General features: G+C 61.2%; 1 protein-coding gene across 1 annotated transcript in view; it reads right to left on the bottom strand.

The window, feature by feature from the left end:
- TSPOAP1 (TSPO associated protein 1) overlaps nt 1–16,736 on the bottom strand; it is a 23,550-nt gene extending 6,814 nt beyond the window's left edge. The window contains exons 1-21 of the mRNA XM_056127759.1: nt 16,343–16,736; nt 15,549–15,656; nt 15,166–15,294; nt 14,512–14,691; nt 13,837–14,013; nt 12,652–12,729; nt 12,477–12,560; nt 12,183–12,272; nt 11,899–12,021; nt 11,339–11,443; nt 10,245–10,295; nt 9,914–9,934; nt 8,964–9,168; nt 8,291–8,460; nt 7,164–7,279; nt 6,823–6,932; nt 1,862–2,692; nt 1,377–1,528; nt 721–1,098; nt 419–637; nt 1–91 (exon numbers count right to left, since the gene is read on the bottom strand). The exon at nt 1–91 is cut by the window's left edge and continues 83 nt beyond it. Of these exons, the coding sequence (XP_055983734.1) occupies nt 1–91; nt 419–637; nt 721–1,098; nt 1,377–1,528; nt 1,862–2,692; nt 6,823–6,932; nt 7,164–7,279; nt 8,291–8,460; nt 8,964–9,168; nt 9,914–9,934; nt 10,245–10,295; nt 11,339–11,443; nt 11,899–12,021; nt 12,183–12,272; nt 12,477–12,560; nt 12,652–12,729; nt 13,837–14,013; nt 14,512–14,691; nt 15,166–15,294; nt 15,549–15,656; nt 16,343–16,639 (3,715 nt within the window). The 5' untranslated portion in view covers nt 16,640–16,736. The remainder of the gene's footprint in view (nt 92–418; nt 638–720; nt 1,099–1,376; nt 1,529–1,861; nt 2,693–6,822; nt 6,933–7,163; nt 7,280–8,290; nt 8,461–8,963; nt 9,169–9,913; nt 9,935–10,244; nt 10,296–11,338; nt 11,444–11,898; nt 12,022–12,182; nt 12,273–12,476; nt 12,561–12,651; nt 12,730–13,836; nt 14,014–14,511; nt 14,692–15,165; nt 15,295–15,548; nt 15,657–16,342) is intronic.
- Nucleotides 16,737–17,667: the final 931 nt, after the last annotated feature.

Raw genomic sequence — 17,667 nt, 5'->3', positions numbered from 1 at the left:
CCTCCTCCTGGATGTCCGAGAGCTCTGGGCTGCGGCCGTGCTCCACGAGGGGTGTTACCTGAAGCCCCCCCGGCTCTGCTGCGTCCTCCCTCTGCAAGAAGCAATTCGGAGGAAGGGAGATGTAGGGGTAGCGAGACTCTAGAGGGGCAAGCCCCCGGCCAGAAGGACTAAGAGTCCTGGGCCGAGGGGGAGAGGGGCGAGCCCCAGCATGGGATGCACGGTGTGGGGTGAGGGAGAAAGATGGGGGGGGGGGGGGAAGAAGGAAAGAAAAATGTGAGGAGTGGAAGGAAATAGCCGAACAGCATGGACGGGGGCCAGGGTGGCTTGGAACACAGCACAGAGCCCCCAGACTGGGCTGGCAGGAAGCAGAAAGGCAGGAGGTTCTCTGAGGGGGCTCCATGGGTCCCCAGTTCCATACCTCAGCCCCAGGCTTCAGCTCAGACCCTGATTCTCCACCTTGGCAGGGCTCAGCACGGGACTCCTGTTGGGTGGAGCAGGGGCACGGGCATGCCTCCCCCTCTAGCCACTCAGCCTCCTCAGCCAGGGGGCCAGCTGTGGGCCCTGGCAGTCTCTCGGCTGGGGTCGGCTCGCAGGCCCTCCTGTCCTCTGAGGTCCCCAGCACAGCAGGCCTGACCCCCTGCAATGGCAAACCCTGAGAAAAGGCCCCAGGTCCAGGCCCCTCCCTCGGCTCCTGCTGCATCCCCTCCCTGACCAGGGCACCTGGGAGGAAGGTGCTGGGTGCTCCTCGGGGGCTTTTTCTTGTGTCTCCCTGGGCAGGTTGGCAGGGGGCCCCCCTGGGGGCTCTCGAGTTCCAGGGTGTTCAATGTGCCGGCGAGGAGAACTGGAGTCTCCAGGTCCCGGGGAGGCTGGAACAAGGGCTGCTCGGGCCTCCAGGCCGGACCGTGGGGAGGTGCAGGCGAGCTTGGCTGGCAGGCAGGCTGCGGCCAGGGCCGGGCCCACGGGAGCCAGGACCGAGTCTGCCGACTCGCCGTGAGGTGACATGGTGCGCACGGCCACCTGGCGGCACACCTGCAGCAACTGCAGCTGTGACACCTCCACCAGCACGCTGCCGGCCGTGGGTGATGCCACCTCCATGAGCTGCGGGACAGAGAGCAGACGCAGAGCTGGCCCAGAGGGAGGACGCAGTGGCCAGCTCTGGCTAGCACAGCCCCTATGCCTCGGGCCCCTGGTCCACCCCACCACAGGGCTTCCCACTGCAGGGGTCGGGGCAATCCCAGTGGATCCACGTCACCTGCTCCCAAAGCCCATGCTCTGTGCCAATCTTTCCGTTAATGTTCCAGCCCCCAAGCCTTGCATCTCTGAGCATGGCAAGGAGGACCCCCCCCAGCACAGGTGGGCAGGGCCCCAGGCCATACCTTCTGTCCATCCGCATAGATAGCATAGCCTGTGACTCGGACCCCATTGGAGGTGCCGACTGCATCGATGGTGACTGGTAGCCAGCTGATGGTCAAGATTCCTGGGGAGGGCCCCGGCTCTATCTGTACATCCAGGGGGGCATCTGGAGGGCCTGGAGAGAGGAGGGTCCAAGAATCAGTCATGGGGGCCAAAGAGATATTGCACTGGGTAGGGCTCATGGCTAACCTGGGTTTGATCCCCAGCACCCCATATGGTCCCTCTGAGCCTAATCAAGAGTGATCCCTGAGCGCAGAACCAGGAGTAAGCCCTGAGCACTGCCGGAAGTGGCCCCCAACCCAAAAGAATAAAGAAAAAACCAGTGATGCAGGACTCTCTCTGGCAGAGACACCAGTGCTCTTTCCCTGAAAATGCCAGTGGCAATTGGCTTCCCATCCCCCAGAGCCTGTCTTCCTGCAGTGCCCGTCGCTGTTCCACACCTACATACCTGCTGGAAGTGTGGTGAACTGCAGGGTGGCAGCCCGCTGCTCTGGCCTCTCCCAGCCTGCTTCCCAGCACCCTCGAGGCGGGAGCTGAGCTTCTACTCGAGCCTGGTAGAGTGTGCCCGGCCTCAGGTGGCAAAAGGTGGCCCAGTAGGTGCTGGGGCGGGCCGGGGGGCACTCTTCCCCATTGAGGTAGATGGCATGGGTCAAGTTGCTGTTGCTGGGCACCCAGGTGATCTCAGCAGATGTGGCGGTCAGCCGATGGACCCGCAGCTGGCTGGGTACCACCTCTGCCCTGGCACCCAGCGCCAGGCAGCAGCGCAGAGGATCAGAGCTGCCCCGGCTGGTGAGGGCCTGCACAGAAACGTGGAGGGGCCCGGCCTGCAGGTCCAAATTCTCCAGAAGAGCCTTGGGGGGCGCGCCCGGCCCCAGGGCCTGGCGCAGTGTCCCGTTCACACAGATATGGTACCCTTGCAGTTCCACACGCTCGGAAGGTGGCTCCCAGGCCAGCACCACGCTGTGGGCCAGCTGCTTGACGACCGCCAGGTGGCAGGGGTAAGGCACAGCTGGGGGCTCGCCTGGGCCCTCGGGCGGGGGGCTCAGGCTGAGTGCATCCCCCGCAGCCTCATCCTCTGGTCTGGGCTGGCTGCGGCTCGCACTGCTCTGACCCCCACTGCTGCTGCCACCCCCGACTCCGCTCAGGAAACTGAGTTCCGGGCCCGAGCTGTGGGACAAATCAGCCAGCTCCATTGGAAGGGAAGTCAGGAGGTCATCGTCGGACACACGCTCCACAAAATTGGAAGGGACCAAGCCCCTGCGGCCATCCATGAGCTCCCCTGGCAGGTGGGACAGGGACAGAAAAAAATAGAGCAGTAAGTGGTCAGCAGGGGTCATGAGCATTTGCTTCAAGCAACATCTGAAAAAGACAATAGTGGGGCAGGAGATGGCCCCAAGAGCTGGAACACGTGCTTTACTTGTGGGAGCTCTCATAGGAGCCCTGGGTTGGATTTCCAGCACTGCACGATCTGCTGAGCTGAAGTTGAGGGATGTAGTAGCATGGTTATGGCCAAAGGAGGCGAATGTGCAAGCATGCAGGTTTAGCTTCCTTCTTTCCTTCCCTCCTTCCCTCCCTTTTTGTTTCTGTCCCTTCTTTCTCCCTCCCTTCCTTCCTCTTTCTTTCCTTGCTTGTCTTTTAGAGTGACAGCAATCGAAGCTAGGCTCTCTCGCTCTCTCTCTCTCTCTCTCTCACACACACACACACACACACACACAGAGAGCAAGTGCTCTACCACTGAGCCACATCCCCAGCTCTACGACTTGCTTTTAATCAGCTTCCTTTCTGCATCTCCAGATGGATACAGCAACGACAGCAGGATGTCAACAAGCATAGAATCTGATCTGATGACTCAGTAGACAAGTCTCTATTTTTCTGTACATTTGAAACTTTCCTATTAAAAAGCTGAAGAATGGGGACCAGAGTGATAGTATAGTAGGTAGAGTGCTTGCTTTGCATGCAGCCAACACAGTTCGATCCCCAACATCCCATATTATCCCCCCCCCAAGTCCAGCAGGAGTGATCCCTAAGCTCAGAGCCATGAGTAAGCACTGAGCACTGCCGGGTGGGCCCCCAAACAAAAACAAAATATTAAAACTTGAACAGAAATGCAGAGGTCCTTAAGAAAACAGATTCTACTCTGGATGTACAGGGTACCCACACCTTCCCTCGGTGGAAAGTACAGCTTTTCCAAGGGAAGTGACCATCAGTTGGGGTGAGGGCAGGAATCCTAGAGCAAAAGACATGTGTCCCAGAGAAAAGAAGTAGTGTGGGTGGGATGAAGGAGGAATGAGGCCTCACAGCGAGCCAGGATCTGGGAGCATGGCTGGTATGAACTGGGCACTCCAAATGAGCCCCTGGACACCTGGCAGTAAAGTGTGGCAAAGTATTTGTTGTTTGAGGTATGCCAAAAAGGGAGGGAACGGGGCTGTGATGAGAGTACAGTGGGTAGGGTGCTTGCCTTGCACACCACCAACCCAAGTTTGATCCCAGGTACCCCGTATGTCCACTGAGTACCACCAGGAGTGATCCCTGAGTACAAAGCCAGGAGAAGACCTGGCCCCAAAACAAACAAATGAATGAACAAAAAGCAAAAAAAAAAGGGAAGAAACTGAGTGAAGTCTCAGGTCATGAGAGAGGAGGGTACTCCTGGGAACGGAAGCTGCTGGCCTCAATGCCTTACTGGGTAGGAGAGAAAGAAAGGATTTAGGGCTCAGCGGGAGTGCAGGTGGGCCTGAGTTGCAGCCCCCCTTCCACCCACCTCTCCACTCATCCTCTGTTTATGCTAGGAGAAAAGAGGCGGGACCAGGGGTGGTGTGAAGACATGAAGAAGCTTCTCTCAGAATTTCAACAATGAGCTCATAGGAGCACTGCAGAGGCTTGAACACGGCTGCAAACATTGTCCTAACCCCTGGGGCTGGGCAGCATGACCATAGTTGGAAAAAGCATCTTTGCAGATGTAATTAAGTTAGGGAGCTTGAGATGAGATCATCCTAGATTATCTGAGTGGGTCCTCAATCCAATGACAAGTGTCTTTACAGGAGAGCCAGAAAGACCACAAAGAGGCCATGTGACTAGTGATCAAAGATGTGGCCAAAGGCCAGGGACACTCGGGACCCCTATAGGTGGACAGGACAGGGCATGGACACTCCCCTGAAGCCCCCAGCGGGGCTTTAGACTTTTGGACGTCAGAGCAGGAAAAGCCATTTATTTGCTCAGCAGCCCTTGGAAGTAAACAGAACTAGCACCAAGCAATGCTAAAGGCAGAAGGCGTCACAAACACAGGTCATAAGGAGAGCTAGGGAATGGCTCAAGGGTCTGGAGTGCATGCTCCGTATCGGACCTCCAGGTTCAATCCGCAGCACTGCTGGGGTGTGGTTCCAAAAAGTGCATGCTTGTGCATTTACACACACACACACACACACACACACACACACACGTACGCACACACACGTGCGCGCACACACGCACCAGACAGTAAGGCTGGTACTGGGACCTCGGTCATGTTTCCGAAGCTTCTGACTGACACTGAGAGAGCAGCCCAGGTAGAACCAGCAAAGTCAAAGCAGGCACTTGCCTGAAGTTTGCCAAGAAATGCCACTGGGCCAGGGATCAGAGCAATAACAGTATAGTGGATAGGTCACATGCCAACCTAGGTTTCAACTGCATATGGTTCCCCAAAACTCCACCAGGAGTGATCCCTGAGTGCAGAGCCAGGAGTCAGCCCTGAGCACTGCTGGGAGGACCAACACCACCCCCTGACCACCACCACCACCCACCACCCACACACACACACACACACACACAGACACACACACAGACACATACACACAGACACACACACACACACACACACACACACACACACAAATACCATCGGGCCAGAAAGAGACAGAGTGTAGGAGTTAAGACATTTATGTTGCATGCAACCCACCCCAATTCAATCCCCTAGCACAAAGTCAGGAGTAACCCCCGAACACTGCTGGGTGTGGCCAAAACGCCACCTCCCCCCCACCAGAAGTAGGGCCTTCTCCAGTCATTTCTGTACCTTTAAACCTACCCCAGGTTGCACAGTTCAGATTTTAATACTTTGGAGTTAATTAATAGTTATGCTTTTGCTGGCACTCTCTAAAAGAAGGTGATGGCGTTTTCTGTTTGTTTTCATTAAAAAGCTGTATTTCTAGGAGCTATTTAATCCTGCTCTCCATTATCTATCCCTATGGGGAGCTTAGCTGTTTCCAGTCATTCCCAGCAGCTACTCAAAACGCAGGCCCAGGAAAGAGAAGCTAAACAGATGCTGAGGACCTGGCCTTATTAACCCAAAGCTTTAGGTCAGCCCCAGCCTCTAGGGCAGGGGCAAAGCCCAGGCACTGTGTACATGAGACCTGGGCAATCCCCAGCACTGCGAACAAGACACACGATTAAGGAGATCCCGGGAGAGAGCACAGGAATCAGGGCTGAAGGCGCCCCTGTGCAGGGTCCCCTTTGGATCTCCCTCATAACGTGGTCTTTCAAGCACTGCCTGGAGTGTCCCTAGAAACCGCCAACCACCATGGGGTGGCGCCTGGCACTGCAGGGCCCAGGCAGCGCCACATCCTCAGGCCACAGCACTCAACCATCCAGCTCAGGGGACCATGCACCGCCGAGAGGACCCCCTGGCCCCCCTATTGCCACTGGGAAGCCCTCCCCCACAAGTAGTAGCTCTAGCCTCTTTCCTACACGGCCCTTCCCGCCCCGTCCGGGTCCTCACCCTGTCCCAGCCCCACCTCACACCTCATCGCAGTTCCCACAGGGCTGCAGGGCTGCCCTCCCTGTTTTAAAGGGTGTAGCCTGCGCCCTGGGAGCCACTGGATACCTCTACCCCCGACCCAGAGTCCAGACTCGGGTCTCTGCTACAGGTGGACTCTCACTAGTACAAACCCTGCCCTGGAGCAACCTGAAAGTGACAGAAGTCTCTATTTCCTGGGATACCCTGTCCATAGTCTGTGCTGTGGGAGGCTTGGGACCAACCCACAGCAAACCAGCTTCTCCGCGTCCCCTGGACCCTGTCCCCTCTCCCTACTCCCTCCCATTTCTCTGTACACCTTATATTGTTGATTCTTCTGTTAAGGTTTTGGAGCCACACCCAGAGGTACTCGGAGGCTACACCTGCTTCCATGCTTAGGTGCCTCTCCCTACAGAACTCAAGGGACAAGGTGGTGTCGGGGACGGATCCAGGCACCCTTCATGCAAAGCGTGTGCTCAGCCCCGGGTACTGTCTCTCTGGGCCCGCCCGATGCCCATTAGCTGGGTGTGAAAGGCTGAGTGGGGTGGAGCATGCTGGGGAACAGGAAGGATGCGTAAGATGAGCATTGGGGGAGAAGAGCTTTTCAAAGCAAGGGAGTGGACAGAATGTCCACTCTGCCTTCCTACCTTCAAAAAACCCATCCTCATCCATGTTGCCGTAGATGTAGATGTACTCGCCAGCAGTGAGCGGAAGTTCGGCCTCCGGATTCTCGTTGGGGCCCTCGAAGGGGTTGTAGCTGTTGAGGGAGGTGCAGGGGAGGAAGCGAACCGCGTGCTAACTCCCACCCTCTCCCGCCCCACGCACTTGGCCCTGTAGGAGCCTCAGTTTCTACCTCCAGTGGCCGCTCCCTGGGTCCACCTTGGCATGTTTGACTGGATTCACTGTACCCCCCACACATTCAGAGACCCCCTTCTACCCTCTACATGCCAAACACTGGGAAGGTGAGGGGGAGGGTAGAGGGACCCACCTGTAGCGTGCCAGGAAGACCTGGATCCTGGCTCCGCCCCGGCTGCCTTCCGGCACTGCCGGGACCAGGGAGACATTGTCTGCCTCCAGCTCCTCCACCTCACTGGCTGTGTCCACCTGGGCGAATAGGAAAGGCCTGTTCCTCCACAGGACCCAGGGCCCACGTGCAAAGCAGGTGACTTCCAGGCTGAGCCGCAGGAGGGAAGGCCCATTGCTTTGAGTAGTCAAAGACCAGGTGTGGTGGCGGAGATGTGCCAGTGTTTTCCAAATCAGCCCCTGAGCAGCCAACGATGGGGACTGACAGCGCCCCACTGCCCCGGGTAGGGTGAGTGGGGGGATACACAGGACCCTCCCCAAGCCGTGGCCTTCCATTCCCCATCAGAGACCATCAGGCCACTCCAGAGTGGGTCCAAAGGGCACGTTGTCTCCTTCTGGTTAAATGCAAGGAAACATTCTGATGGGAAAGAGTGGGAGGGGAGAGGGCAGCGATGGGAACTCCTTAGACAGCCAGCACCTCCCCCTCCGGCCCCCTCGGTCTCCAGACCCAGCACACTGGTCAGGCCCACCAGGGGGCAGCAGAGGCCTGGGGTTGGCATCACCAGCAGGGCAGATGGAGGACAGGATGGGAGCTCCAGATTGATCACCTCCACTTTCAGCAGGGTTTGGGAAGAGTTGTGAGTGGCGTCAAAGCCCTTGGCACTCCTAATAACGTCCCTGTATAAACTGGTCTCTGTGTGCCCCACACACTTGGCTTGCATTTTTTTCAAGGAATCCTTAGCACCAAGATTTAGGCCAAGAAACTGAGGCCACCCAGGGCCAGCGGCTTGCCTCAGACACAGTGAGACTGGCATTCCAGGGCTTTCTCACACAACCATCTGCCTCTGCCACGGCCGTGCTCTTGTGAATAGTCTTATTATGAGGCTCCTGGCGCCAAAGAGTCTCCCTCCAGCCTGCCCAGGACTTCAGGGCCCCTCTGAGACCCAGAGGGGTGTGGCTAGCTGGCCCTGACGTCTGGCCAGCAGCAGGCCCTGGAGATCAGAGACACCTCCCTAGAATGAATCCACCCAGCTGCCCCAAGGAAGGGCCAGAACCGACCCCCAAATCCCTGCATCCCCCAGGACTCCTGACCTCAGGAGTAGGACAAGACTTGGGGCTGTTGTGGATGGACTCAGAGCGGGAGGAGTTGGAGAGAGACTCTGTCTTCTTGGCTGTTCTTCGAGGGCCTCCTGCAGTGTGGACAGAGGCAGGCTCGGAAGACTTGGAGGTACATCGACCAGGGGAACCCGGTGGGAGGTCATCTAAAGAGAAGATAGCAAGGGGCTTGGGAGGAGATCGGGCTGGGGTGGGTGGTATCAGAACTCTAGGCTTGGAGGCGGGAGTGTCAGACCTCCCACAGACAGTTTTCCTCCTGTAGAGGAGAATAAGGGGGGGAACTTACTAGGGGAACTCAGTCATCATTTCTCAGGTCCTTAGAGCAGCTTGTTGAGATGCACTATTGGAATAACGCTTGCTTGGAAGACTCTGGCCCACGGAGTGTCGCAGTGTGTGCCAACGCAGAACCCCAAGTGACTGACCCCCAGTGCCAAACAACCAGAAGCCCACACTGCTGGCTCCTGACTGCCGCTGCCTTGGCCCAGTCACCCCCTGGCCCCAGGTGGGCAGAAAGAGAGCAGTACCCTGAGACTCCAAGAGAGCTTACAGGTGTGGCTCTCCCTTGCTGTGTGGCTTTGGGTGAGTTGCTAGACCTCTCTGGTTCCAGGCTTGGGGAATTCCCGGTTAACACCACTGGGGCCCACCTTACCTTTGGGGCCGGCCCCCCGGCAGGGTTGGGGTGTGGAGCAGCAGCAGGGGGGTGGGGGGTGGTCCCCGAGGGTTGGACAGCCCAGGGCAGAGGTGAGCAGATCCAAGGGGCCAGGGTGCAGGCGGAAGGCCTGGAGCTCCTGGGCGAGGAGGCTGAAGCGCTCGGTTTGGCTGCGACACTGCTCCTCCAGCTCTCGGACCCGGACCTGCCCCACAAGCCACCATGAGCCGCCAGGCCCAGCCGACAGCCCCACCCACCCAGCACCATGCTGGGCACCCACTGTCCACCTGCACCCATGGCCTGACACTGTCTGCGCTATGGGCCAGGAGGTGGCTCAAAGGGCCAGAGCGTGTGCCCTGGACTCGGGGGCTTCCATCCCAGTGCTGTCAGGAGAGGCCCCCCGAGCCCTGCCAGGGGCCGGCCTCAAACCCCGCAGCTCCTGCTGGACAGAGGCTCTTCCTGCTTCCGGCCACTTTCTAGGCCAGAAGGGACGGGCCCGCCCCTGTTACCACCCAGGATCACCTCAGGAGTCTTTGCAGCAGCGAGGATTGTGCCCCTCCCACAGTCAGTGACCCAAATCTCTACCCTCAGAGAGGTCCCCGCAGAGATCCCCTGCAGGAGCTTGGGACATCTAGGTGATGGGAAAGGGACCGCCTTCAACCACGCTTCAGGAGAATGCCAACAGCTGGGCGAGCCCCTCCCCCATACCACCCATGGTCACGGGGCAGGCAGGGTTGGGGGAGGTTGTCCAGGTCTCCTGGGAATGGTGGGCCCTGTGTGTGCAGGTACGGAGGTGGCTCTAGGGCGGCCTGTGGGCATCTCCACCTCTCTATGGCTTCTCAGTGCTGCTACCTGCTGACTAGTCCCCCCACTTGACTTGGAATCCCTCAACGCCAAAGGAAGAACTACAGCTCAGCCCCCCTGGAGAGGTGGAGGAGGTGGAGGTGTACCTGCATGCAATCCAGGGTAGACTGAGGCAAGGAAGAAAAGCACACAGAGAGAGGTTAGAGCCCTTAGCAGGAAGGGTCACTACCCGGAGAGACGCCCACATAAATGCCACCCATTGGCTCCCTGGCCGCTGAGCAGGTCCTAAATGGAAGAGGGCATCTCGGCAGGCAGCCGGGTCGGGGCAGCTGTGGGAGGCTTTGACCCCCTGCCCCAGGAGAATGAGCCCTGGCTGGAGAAACAGGCCAGTGAAGGGGGGGGGGGGGGGCGAGGGAGTGATGCTTGCTGCAACCCCACCCCCGCCACACATCGAGCCTCCGGGGATGCCAGGCCTACCTCCAGCAGTTGCATGGCCCCTTCGTGCTCCCTCTTGGCTTCAGCCTGGGCCTGCGGGACAAGAGGCAACGTGGTAAGGGGGTGCTCAGGGGGATGGAAGAGCAAAGGAGGATGGGGCCGGGACAAGGCTCCTCTGCTCCTCCCCCACCCTCCCCCAAGCCCACTCAGAGTCCTGCCTTTGGGCAGAATGGGGTCAGGAGAGGCCGGCCTGCCACGTGCTCTGTTTTCTGGGACATCCACGCTCTGGTTTCCCGCCTACCCCTCTGGGGGCTCCTTTTCTGCATTCTATTGCTTTTGAGTATCAGGGTGCTCATCTTGTAGCCTACATGTGCTCTCTCCCAGGCGTCCCCTCCGCCAGAGTGGATCACATGTGTGACTCCTGACTCAGCCTCACCTCCCCCGAGACGCTGAGCACACACACATGCCCAGCGTGGACTCCGGTCTCCTCCTTCAGATCTGTTGTCCCTCTGTCCCTCAGCTCCCACTCTCCCTCTCTCTCTCCAGCAGGCTTTACCCAGCAGATGGGATACAGAGCGGGGACTCGGCTACAGCCCCCTCCCCCAGTCTGCTGATTCTGAACAGTCCCCACAGCATGTCCACTCCCCCTGGCTTCTGTCCCCACTGCGGCACCCTCACCCAAGCGACAGCACCTCCCACCTGCACCCAAACACCCCACCCTCATCCCCTCTCCCCCCACCCGCCCTCCATCTGCTGCCAAATGACCTTCTTGCTTGGCCTCTTCAATAGCCTCACATGCTCCGAGCAACATACCCATAGCCAAAGGCCTGACAACTCTGGCCCAGCCTCTCCTGGGTCCATCTGTCCTGCCCTCTCCTGGTCATATCGCCTGGAGCCCTGAGCTCCCGCACACACACCATATCGGGCATGCCATCCGGCACCCCCTCCCCAGAAGGCTTTCCCTGGAGTGACCCCTCTCTCCTTCCCCATCCTGCCCCGCTAGGCTCCTCAAGGCCTCGGGTTAGGGTCAGAGACCTGGCCCTGGCCACCCCCCACCCACTCCAGGCAGGGCTCCGGGAGGAGTGGGTGACTCAGCAGGGCCCCACAGCCTGCCCGCCCCCCTCCTGCCTGCCTACCTGCTGCAGCCTCCGGACCTCCTCCTGCTTCTCCTGCAGGCTCAGCCGCGCCTGCTCATGCTCCAGCTCCAGCTGCTGCCGCCGCTGGGCTACCTCCCGCATGTGCTGGAACACAGGACGCGGGGTCAGGGCCAGAGCTGCCCCCCTGCCCCCTTTCTAGGGCAGGTGGCTGAGGACGGAGCCTCAGTGGCTCTGGTTCCACATAAACACTGTCAAATAGGGCTCCGAGGCCTGTGGCGTGGCGGAGTGGTAGAGCATACTCTTCACACGTGTGAAACCCTGGGCTCCGTCCGCTAAACAGAAGGGTATGTGGCCCTGGTTCCCCCGAGGGCCACCAAGCCCCCCCACCCAGCCAGAATGACCCACACCCCCCATATGAATAAATAAATAAGCAAATAAGCAAATAAATAAATAAGAAACTGCAGACACAAGCAGGAAAGAGGCTGGTGCTTCCAGGACTGGCCCTCAGACCCCAATGGTCCAGTAAGGGCTAGTTCTGCTTCCTCCCTGAACCCCCGAATGCTGCCCCCCAAACCCCCACACCTGCTCGGCCCCCTCACCTTCAGCACCTGCTCCAGGCTCTCCAGTTTGCTCTGCAGACCCTGGCTCTTGCGAAGGGCCAAGTCCCTCTCCTGGGTCACCCCCAGGAGCTGGCCCCTCAGCTCCTCGTTCTCCCAGTGCACCTGGAGAGGCAGGGGCATGGCAGGGTGCAGGACTCCCACTCAGGACGCCCCTCCAGCCTCCCGCCTAGCTCAGGGCAGGTGCTGGAGGAGACCCACCACAGGAGTCCCCCCTCCTCTCTGAGTCCCCCCTCCCCTCTCCCCAGCCCCGGGCAGAGCTTTACCTGCTCCTTCTCCTCCACTCTCCCAGTGAGCCGAGAGTTCTCCTTGGCCAGGCGGGCATTCTCATCCTGGGCTTCTCGCAGCTGCAGCTCCTGAGAGACCACGGGAGCTGGGGAGGATGCCCGGCACCCAGTCTTCCTCTTCCCACTCAGAAGACCCCCTCGAGCTCCAGGCAAGGCCTTCCTCCCTCACCTGGAGCCTGCACCCACCAGGAAAGGAGACTCCCGCAGGACAGAAGGACAGACTTAGGCACCCCCGCCCCACGGGCCTGGGGAAGGGGGCCCTGGGGTGCTCACCAGCTCCTCACATCGCTTCTGCTTCTTTCTGGCCTCCTGCTCCAGGCTCTCGCATTTCTTCCTCTTCTTGCAGAGCTCTGACTCCTGCGGGGTGGGGATCGGGATGGGAGTGGGCTCGGGGGGCTTCTGATGGTGGAGGGGCGTGCCCAGTGTCTCCTCCAGCCCCGGGACTCACCAGTTGCTGCAGCCTCTGCTCTTTCTCTGGCTCCCCTAGGACCACAGGTGGGCTCCCCACATCCTCCTGCACGGTGGCCTGGAGAAGCCCAGGGGCAGGGGGCTGGCAGGCATGGACAGCAGCCTGTCCCCCTCCCTCTTTCCCACCAGAGCTGTCCCTGAGAGGTCCCCACCCCATCTCACAGCCAGCTGGTGGAGTGCTGCCTGCCCTTCCCTCCCCTCCTGTCGAGCTAAAGCAGAAGCACGGCAGCGGTACCCGTTTTCTCCAGCCCTGGTGCTTGAGGTCCCGAGAATCATGAGCCCTGGGAAACTGTCCCCCTATCCAGGCCAAATCTGTCCCATTTTAGCTCTGGTGGCCACGGGCTCTGCTCTCAGTCACTGTCCCGGTGCCCTCGGCCAGGAATGAAGAGGGCCCCAGGGATGTGCCATTGGGTCATGGATCTGGGTCATTCAAGGCTGGGCTTGGGCTGGAGCGGGGCAAGCTGGGCAGACCACCCACCTGGTTGTCCCACAAGCCCACCTTGTCCCCTCCCCATTCATCCTGCCCACTCTGGGGAAGCACAGGCCTGGTGGGGAGATGCCACTTCCTTCCATGCTGAGAGGCAGGGCTGAGCCCAGAGGTGTTGGCTGCCACAGCGCCCCCTCCTCTCACCCCTCTTTCCAGGGGATGGACCTAAGTGCTGGGCAGTGGAGAGAATCAGGAGAGCCAGATCTCCCGTTTCTGGGTCTTCAGGGTAGGGTCCCCAGCCCTTGGAATCTGGCGGCCTGAGTCCAGTACCCAGGGAGGGTCGCCCATACCTGGAGCGCCGCGGGGTGGGTGGACGCAGCGCCACCCGCGGGTGGCGCGGACCGGGCCTGGAGGACCAGGCGGGTGCTGAAGGGGGCGTCCCCGCGCGAAGGTGGCGGCGGGAGGCGGCGGCGCGGGCAGGGCCCCGGGGTGGCTGCCAGGGCAACCAGGGATTTGCAGCCGGGCCGTACCACTGGCGGCGCGGCAGGGGCGGCGGGGCGGGCCCGCGGGGGCGCCGGCGCAGGGCGCGCAGAGATGCCCGGGGTGGGCGCCACGCAGGAAAGGGTGCCCGCGGGTGGGCTGGGGGCGGGGGGTGGGCTCCGAGCGCGAGACCCGGGGAGATCCCCAGAGCCCCCCATCTACGCACACCCACACACCTGCCCTGGCGCGGGCGCTCACCTCTCCCGGGGCGCCGGGAGCGGGCGCCCCTGCGCGAGCGGGGGCCGCGGGACCCCGGGCCCGGGCCGGCTCCTGCAGGTTGCGCAGGGCGATCTGTCGCTGCAGCCGCAGCACCTCCCGCTGGGACTCGCGCAGCAGCCGGTCGAAGTCCCGCACGTGCAGCCACTGGGGGCCCTCCTGGGGGATGGGGGCCGGGGGAGGAATCAGGTCTCAGCACTGCTTCAGAGGGCCCCGCGTCAGACGTGTGTGTGTGTGTGTGTGTGTGTGTGTGTGTGTGTGTGTGTGCGCGCGCGCGCGTGCACAGCCTCATGCTTCTGCTGGCCCATGCATGTGCGGACAGGGATAGAGAGTGGACCATGACGGCGTGCCCCGCACCAGGCCAAGTGTCCCGGGAGCCCCGCTCTCCCTGTCTAGCCACAGACCCGCGGGCTGACCAGCTCTGAAGCCGACAGATTCCCGGGTCTGGGACTCCCTCCCGGGCTCCACCCCTTCAGCTCTGGCTCCTGCTCTGGGCTCCCACCTGGGCCGTTGCCAGGGGAACCTACTCCCCGGCAGCCTCCACCTCCCGCTACATTTACATCTCATTAGCATCCCCTCTCTCTCCCCCTCGCAGACCACCGAGCCCACAGCCGAGTGGGGGCCGAGCTGGCAGCTCTAAGCTGGGACTCCTCGCACCTTGCCGAGCAGCGTGAGCCTGGCCTGGAGCTCCCTGCACTCCCGCTGCAGGGCGGCGATCTGTTTGTCCTTGTCCAGCAGGGCACTGGCCGTTTCACTGAGGTCCCGGGCTCGCTGGCGGGCCAGCACCTTCCGACACCACTCGGCGCTGGGCCCCCCGCGGGTCACCGGGGCGCTCACCTGGCCAGAGGAGGGGGAAGGCCCGTCAGCCCTGGGACGAAGCCCTTGAGGGTGGCCTCCTGTGTCTGGAGCCTTGATTGGGGGAGGATCAGCAGCCTCGCTTGCCCTCTCATCCCCGCCAGCCTCATGCAGGAATAAAAGGGTTAACTCCACATCCTAATCTAGGTCCCCAGGATGCTGCTAATTGGGGGCTGCCTCTGTGATGGGGCTTCCTCCCTGCCCCCACGGGCTCTGCACCCAGAGATGAGCTCAGCGGGAGGCGTCAGCCAGCTCCAGCACGTGGTAAGCTTGCTCCTCTCTGCCCAGGCTTCCCTCCCCTGCCCCAGCCAGCACCCAAACCTCCTTCTCCGGGCTGGGCCAGAGCTGGCCCCCCTACCCCACCCTGGGGCCCTCCTGCCTGGATCTGACTCCCAAGTCCCCCATCCCCCTGCCCAGCCCTAGCTCCCCTCTCCCCTGCCACCCAGCCTTCCTCACCACCCTCAGGTTGGTCTCCTGCAGCTTGCGGGCCCTCTCCTCCAGGCGCTTGGCGATGACCGCCAGCTCCGCGTTCTTCCGCTTCAGCCTCCGCACCTTCTCTTCCGTCTCAGGGAAGCTGCTCTTCCTCTGGCCAGAGTTCAGCCAGAATTGAGGCAAGTGGGGTGCACCCCCCACCCCCACTGGTCCAGGCTAGAGCTCTCAGCTCCCCGTTGGGTTCTGGGCTACTCTAGCTAGGAACTTTGTGGGGGCTGGCATCATGCTGCCTCCATGTCACCCCGACTTAGAGGGACATCCCTGCGACAAGGGGGTGGAGGGAGGACATTCGATTCTGCTTCCCCGCACCCCAACCCCTCTAACTGCGAGGAGCCTCTGAACCTCACCAGCATCTGGTTTTCCTCCTTCAGGATGGCACAGCGCTGCTGCAGCTCGGCCAGAGCCCTCAGCAGCTCCAGAGGGGGCCTGTCCCCCAAGCCCACGCTCAGCTTGGCCTGGCGTGGGAGAGGACAGGGGGCAGTGCCTCAGGACCCCCTCCCCACCTGGCCAGAGCTCTCACGCATTCGTGCTCATGGTCCAAGGAGACTTGGGGGCGAGAGAAGGCTCTCCCCCAGTCCCAGGCCTTCAGAGGGGTGGCTGTTGAATGGTCCCTGCCCATACTGCATCCCCCTCAGTCTGAGGCCCCCTCCCCATCCCTGACTCTTCCTGGCACACCCTCCAGCCTCCTCATGGGCCCAAATCTCCTCCCCAGGCCACCATCATACAAGAGCTGCTCACACCTCCCCAAATCCTGCCCCCACTCATCCCAATAGTGAGCCCCCTCCCCGATTCTGTTGCCCCTGGGCAGCAATTCAACTGTATAGCACCCCCCCCATATCCTCCAGTCCTCAAGGATGGAGACTGGTGGGGGAGGAAATGGGGGAAGGAGACAGACATACAGTCTCGAGACTCACAGAGGGAGGGGAAGAGGCAGAGTCGGATGTAGATGAAGAGGCCGAGTCAGGACAGGCAAGTGGTAAAAAAAGCGGTTCCTGCCCCAAGGGAAGACAGCCCGTTACTGAGCAGGGTCCACACACAGGACCCGAGACAGGCCAGGAGAGGAGGAGCGGTGGGCAGCAGCCCGGGCTGATGGGCAGAGGAGAAGGCCCTCACCACCCCCAGCCCTCCCGAACGTCCTTACCTTTGGAGACGCCTCCACCTGCTCATGCCCTGGCAGCAGGAACGCGGGCAGCCCCGTCTCGACTCCTTCAGGGTCAATGTCCCCCCCAGACCCAGAGCTACGGGCTCCCTCGGGTTCAGAGTTCTCCTCGGGCTTCAGCGCTCCGACCTGCAGAACCGCCGGGGTGTCGGCAAGACACGGGGCCAGGCCTCCCGGCTCACCCCCCGGGCTTGGTGTCCAGCTCTGCCAGGCAGGCAGTGCCCAAGGCTCCATGGCTCCAGGGTCCCCAGGCCGTGGCAGGATCGTCAGTTGCTCCATAATACAGCTGAGGGGCCCCCACTCCTGGACCGGCGGACATCACCCAGCCAAGTGGACGGGCTGATGAGGATCATGCCAAGCTAGACCGTTTCCTCTCCGGGCTTCACCGGGGTTCCTCCATCTGGGCTGGGCCGAATTCTTCCTTTCTTCCTCACCCACAAAGAAGGTTCCAGGAGTCGGGGATGCAGCCTTGGAGCTGGAGGTCCGTGAGCTGTGGGCTCCAAGCTGTGTGTGTGTGTGTGTGTGTGTGTAAGAGCGAGGGTGTCCCCGTGGATGGAGGGGGGCTGTGCAGAGGCCACAAAAACGACGTGGTGGGGAGGGCGTGTGTGTGTGTCCAGGTCTGTCTGTGAGGTCTGTTTGCCTTGTCTCTGGAGGATGCTGCCCCCAGGCGTGTGTGCTGGGGGCAGTGGAGCTGTGTGTCACCAGCTGTGTCTGCCTCAGAGTTCCCGGTGGCTTCTGTGTGTGGGGGTGTCTGGATGGCAGGGCTGTGCAGTGTGGGATGCTGTCACTGGGTGTATCTGTCTGAGCCTTGTGCAGCTGAGCGCGTCGGTGGTGAGTCCTTCAGAGCCGGTGGGTCTGGCCATCCATCAGCCTGGCAAAGGTTGCGGGAGCTGACGAGGGTGCTTCCCAACCGTCCGCTGAGCTCCTTTATCTCCGGCTCCTCTCTCCGAGGTTGTTCACTCTCGCTGGCTGGTCCGGTGGATCTAAGGAGGCCTGGGTCGGTGGGTTGCTTGCCTCATAGTCTCTGTCCCTGCTGGCTTCAGCTCTGGGGACTGCAGGGGGTCCCCAATGGTCCTGGAGCCCAGGGATGGTGGGCGCGGAGAAGGGCTGAGCCTCAGAATAGAGGGGTGAGCAGGGAAGAGGCAGCCCTCCCCTCCCCCTCCCCTCCCCTCCCGCCCACCAATAGGAAGTCAGCTGCTAGTTTCCATGGTGACAGTGCTGGACTGGTGGGCTGGACCAGCAGGCAGGGTCGGGCGGGCCGGAGGAAAGAGCAGGTTCCTCATGGGATCCCAGCCTGCGTCCGCACA

Source organism: Sorex fumeus, unplaced genomic scaffold, assembly GCF_029834395.1.
Source record: "Sorex fumeus unplaced genomic scaffold, SorFum_2.1 ptg000063l, whole genome shotgun sequence".
In the NCBI taxonomy this organism is placed as follows: domain Eukaryota; kingdom Metazoa; phylum Chordata; class Mammalia; order Eulipotyphla; family Soricidae; genus Sorex; species Sorex fumeus.
The sequence above is the reverse complement of the archived record's forward strand: the minus strand, read 5'-3'. Positions and strand labels throughout refer to the sequence as shown.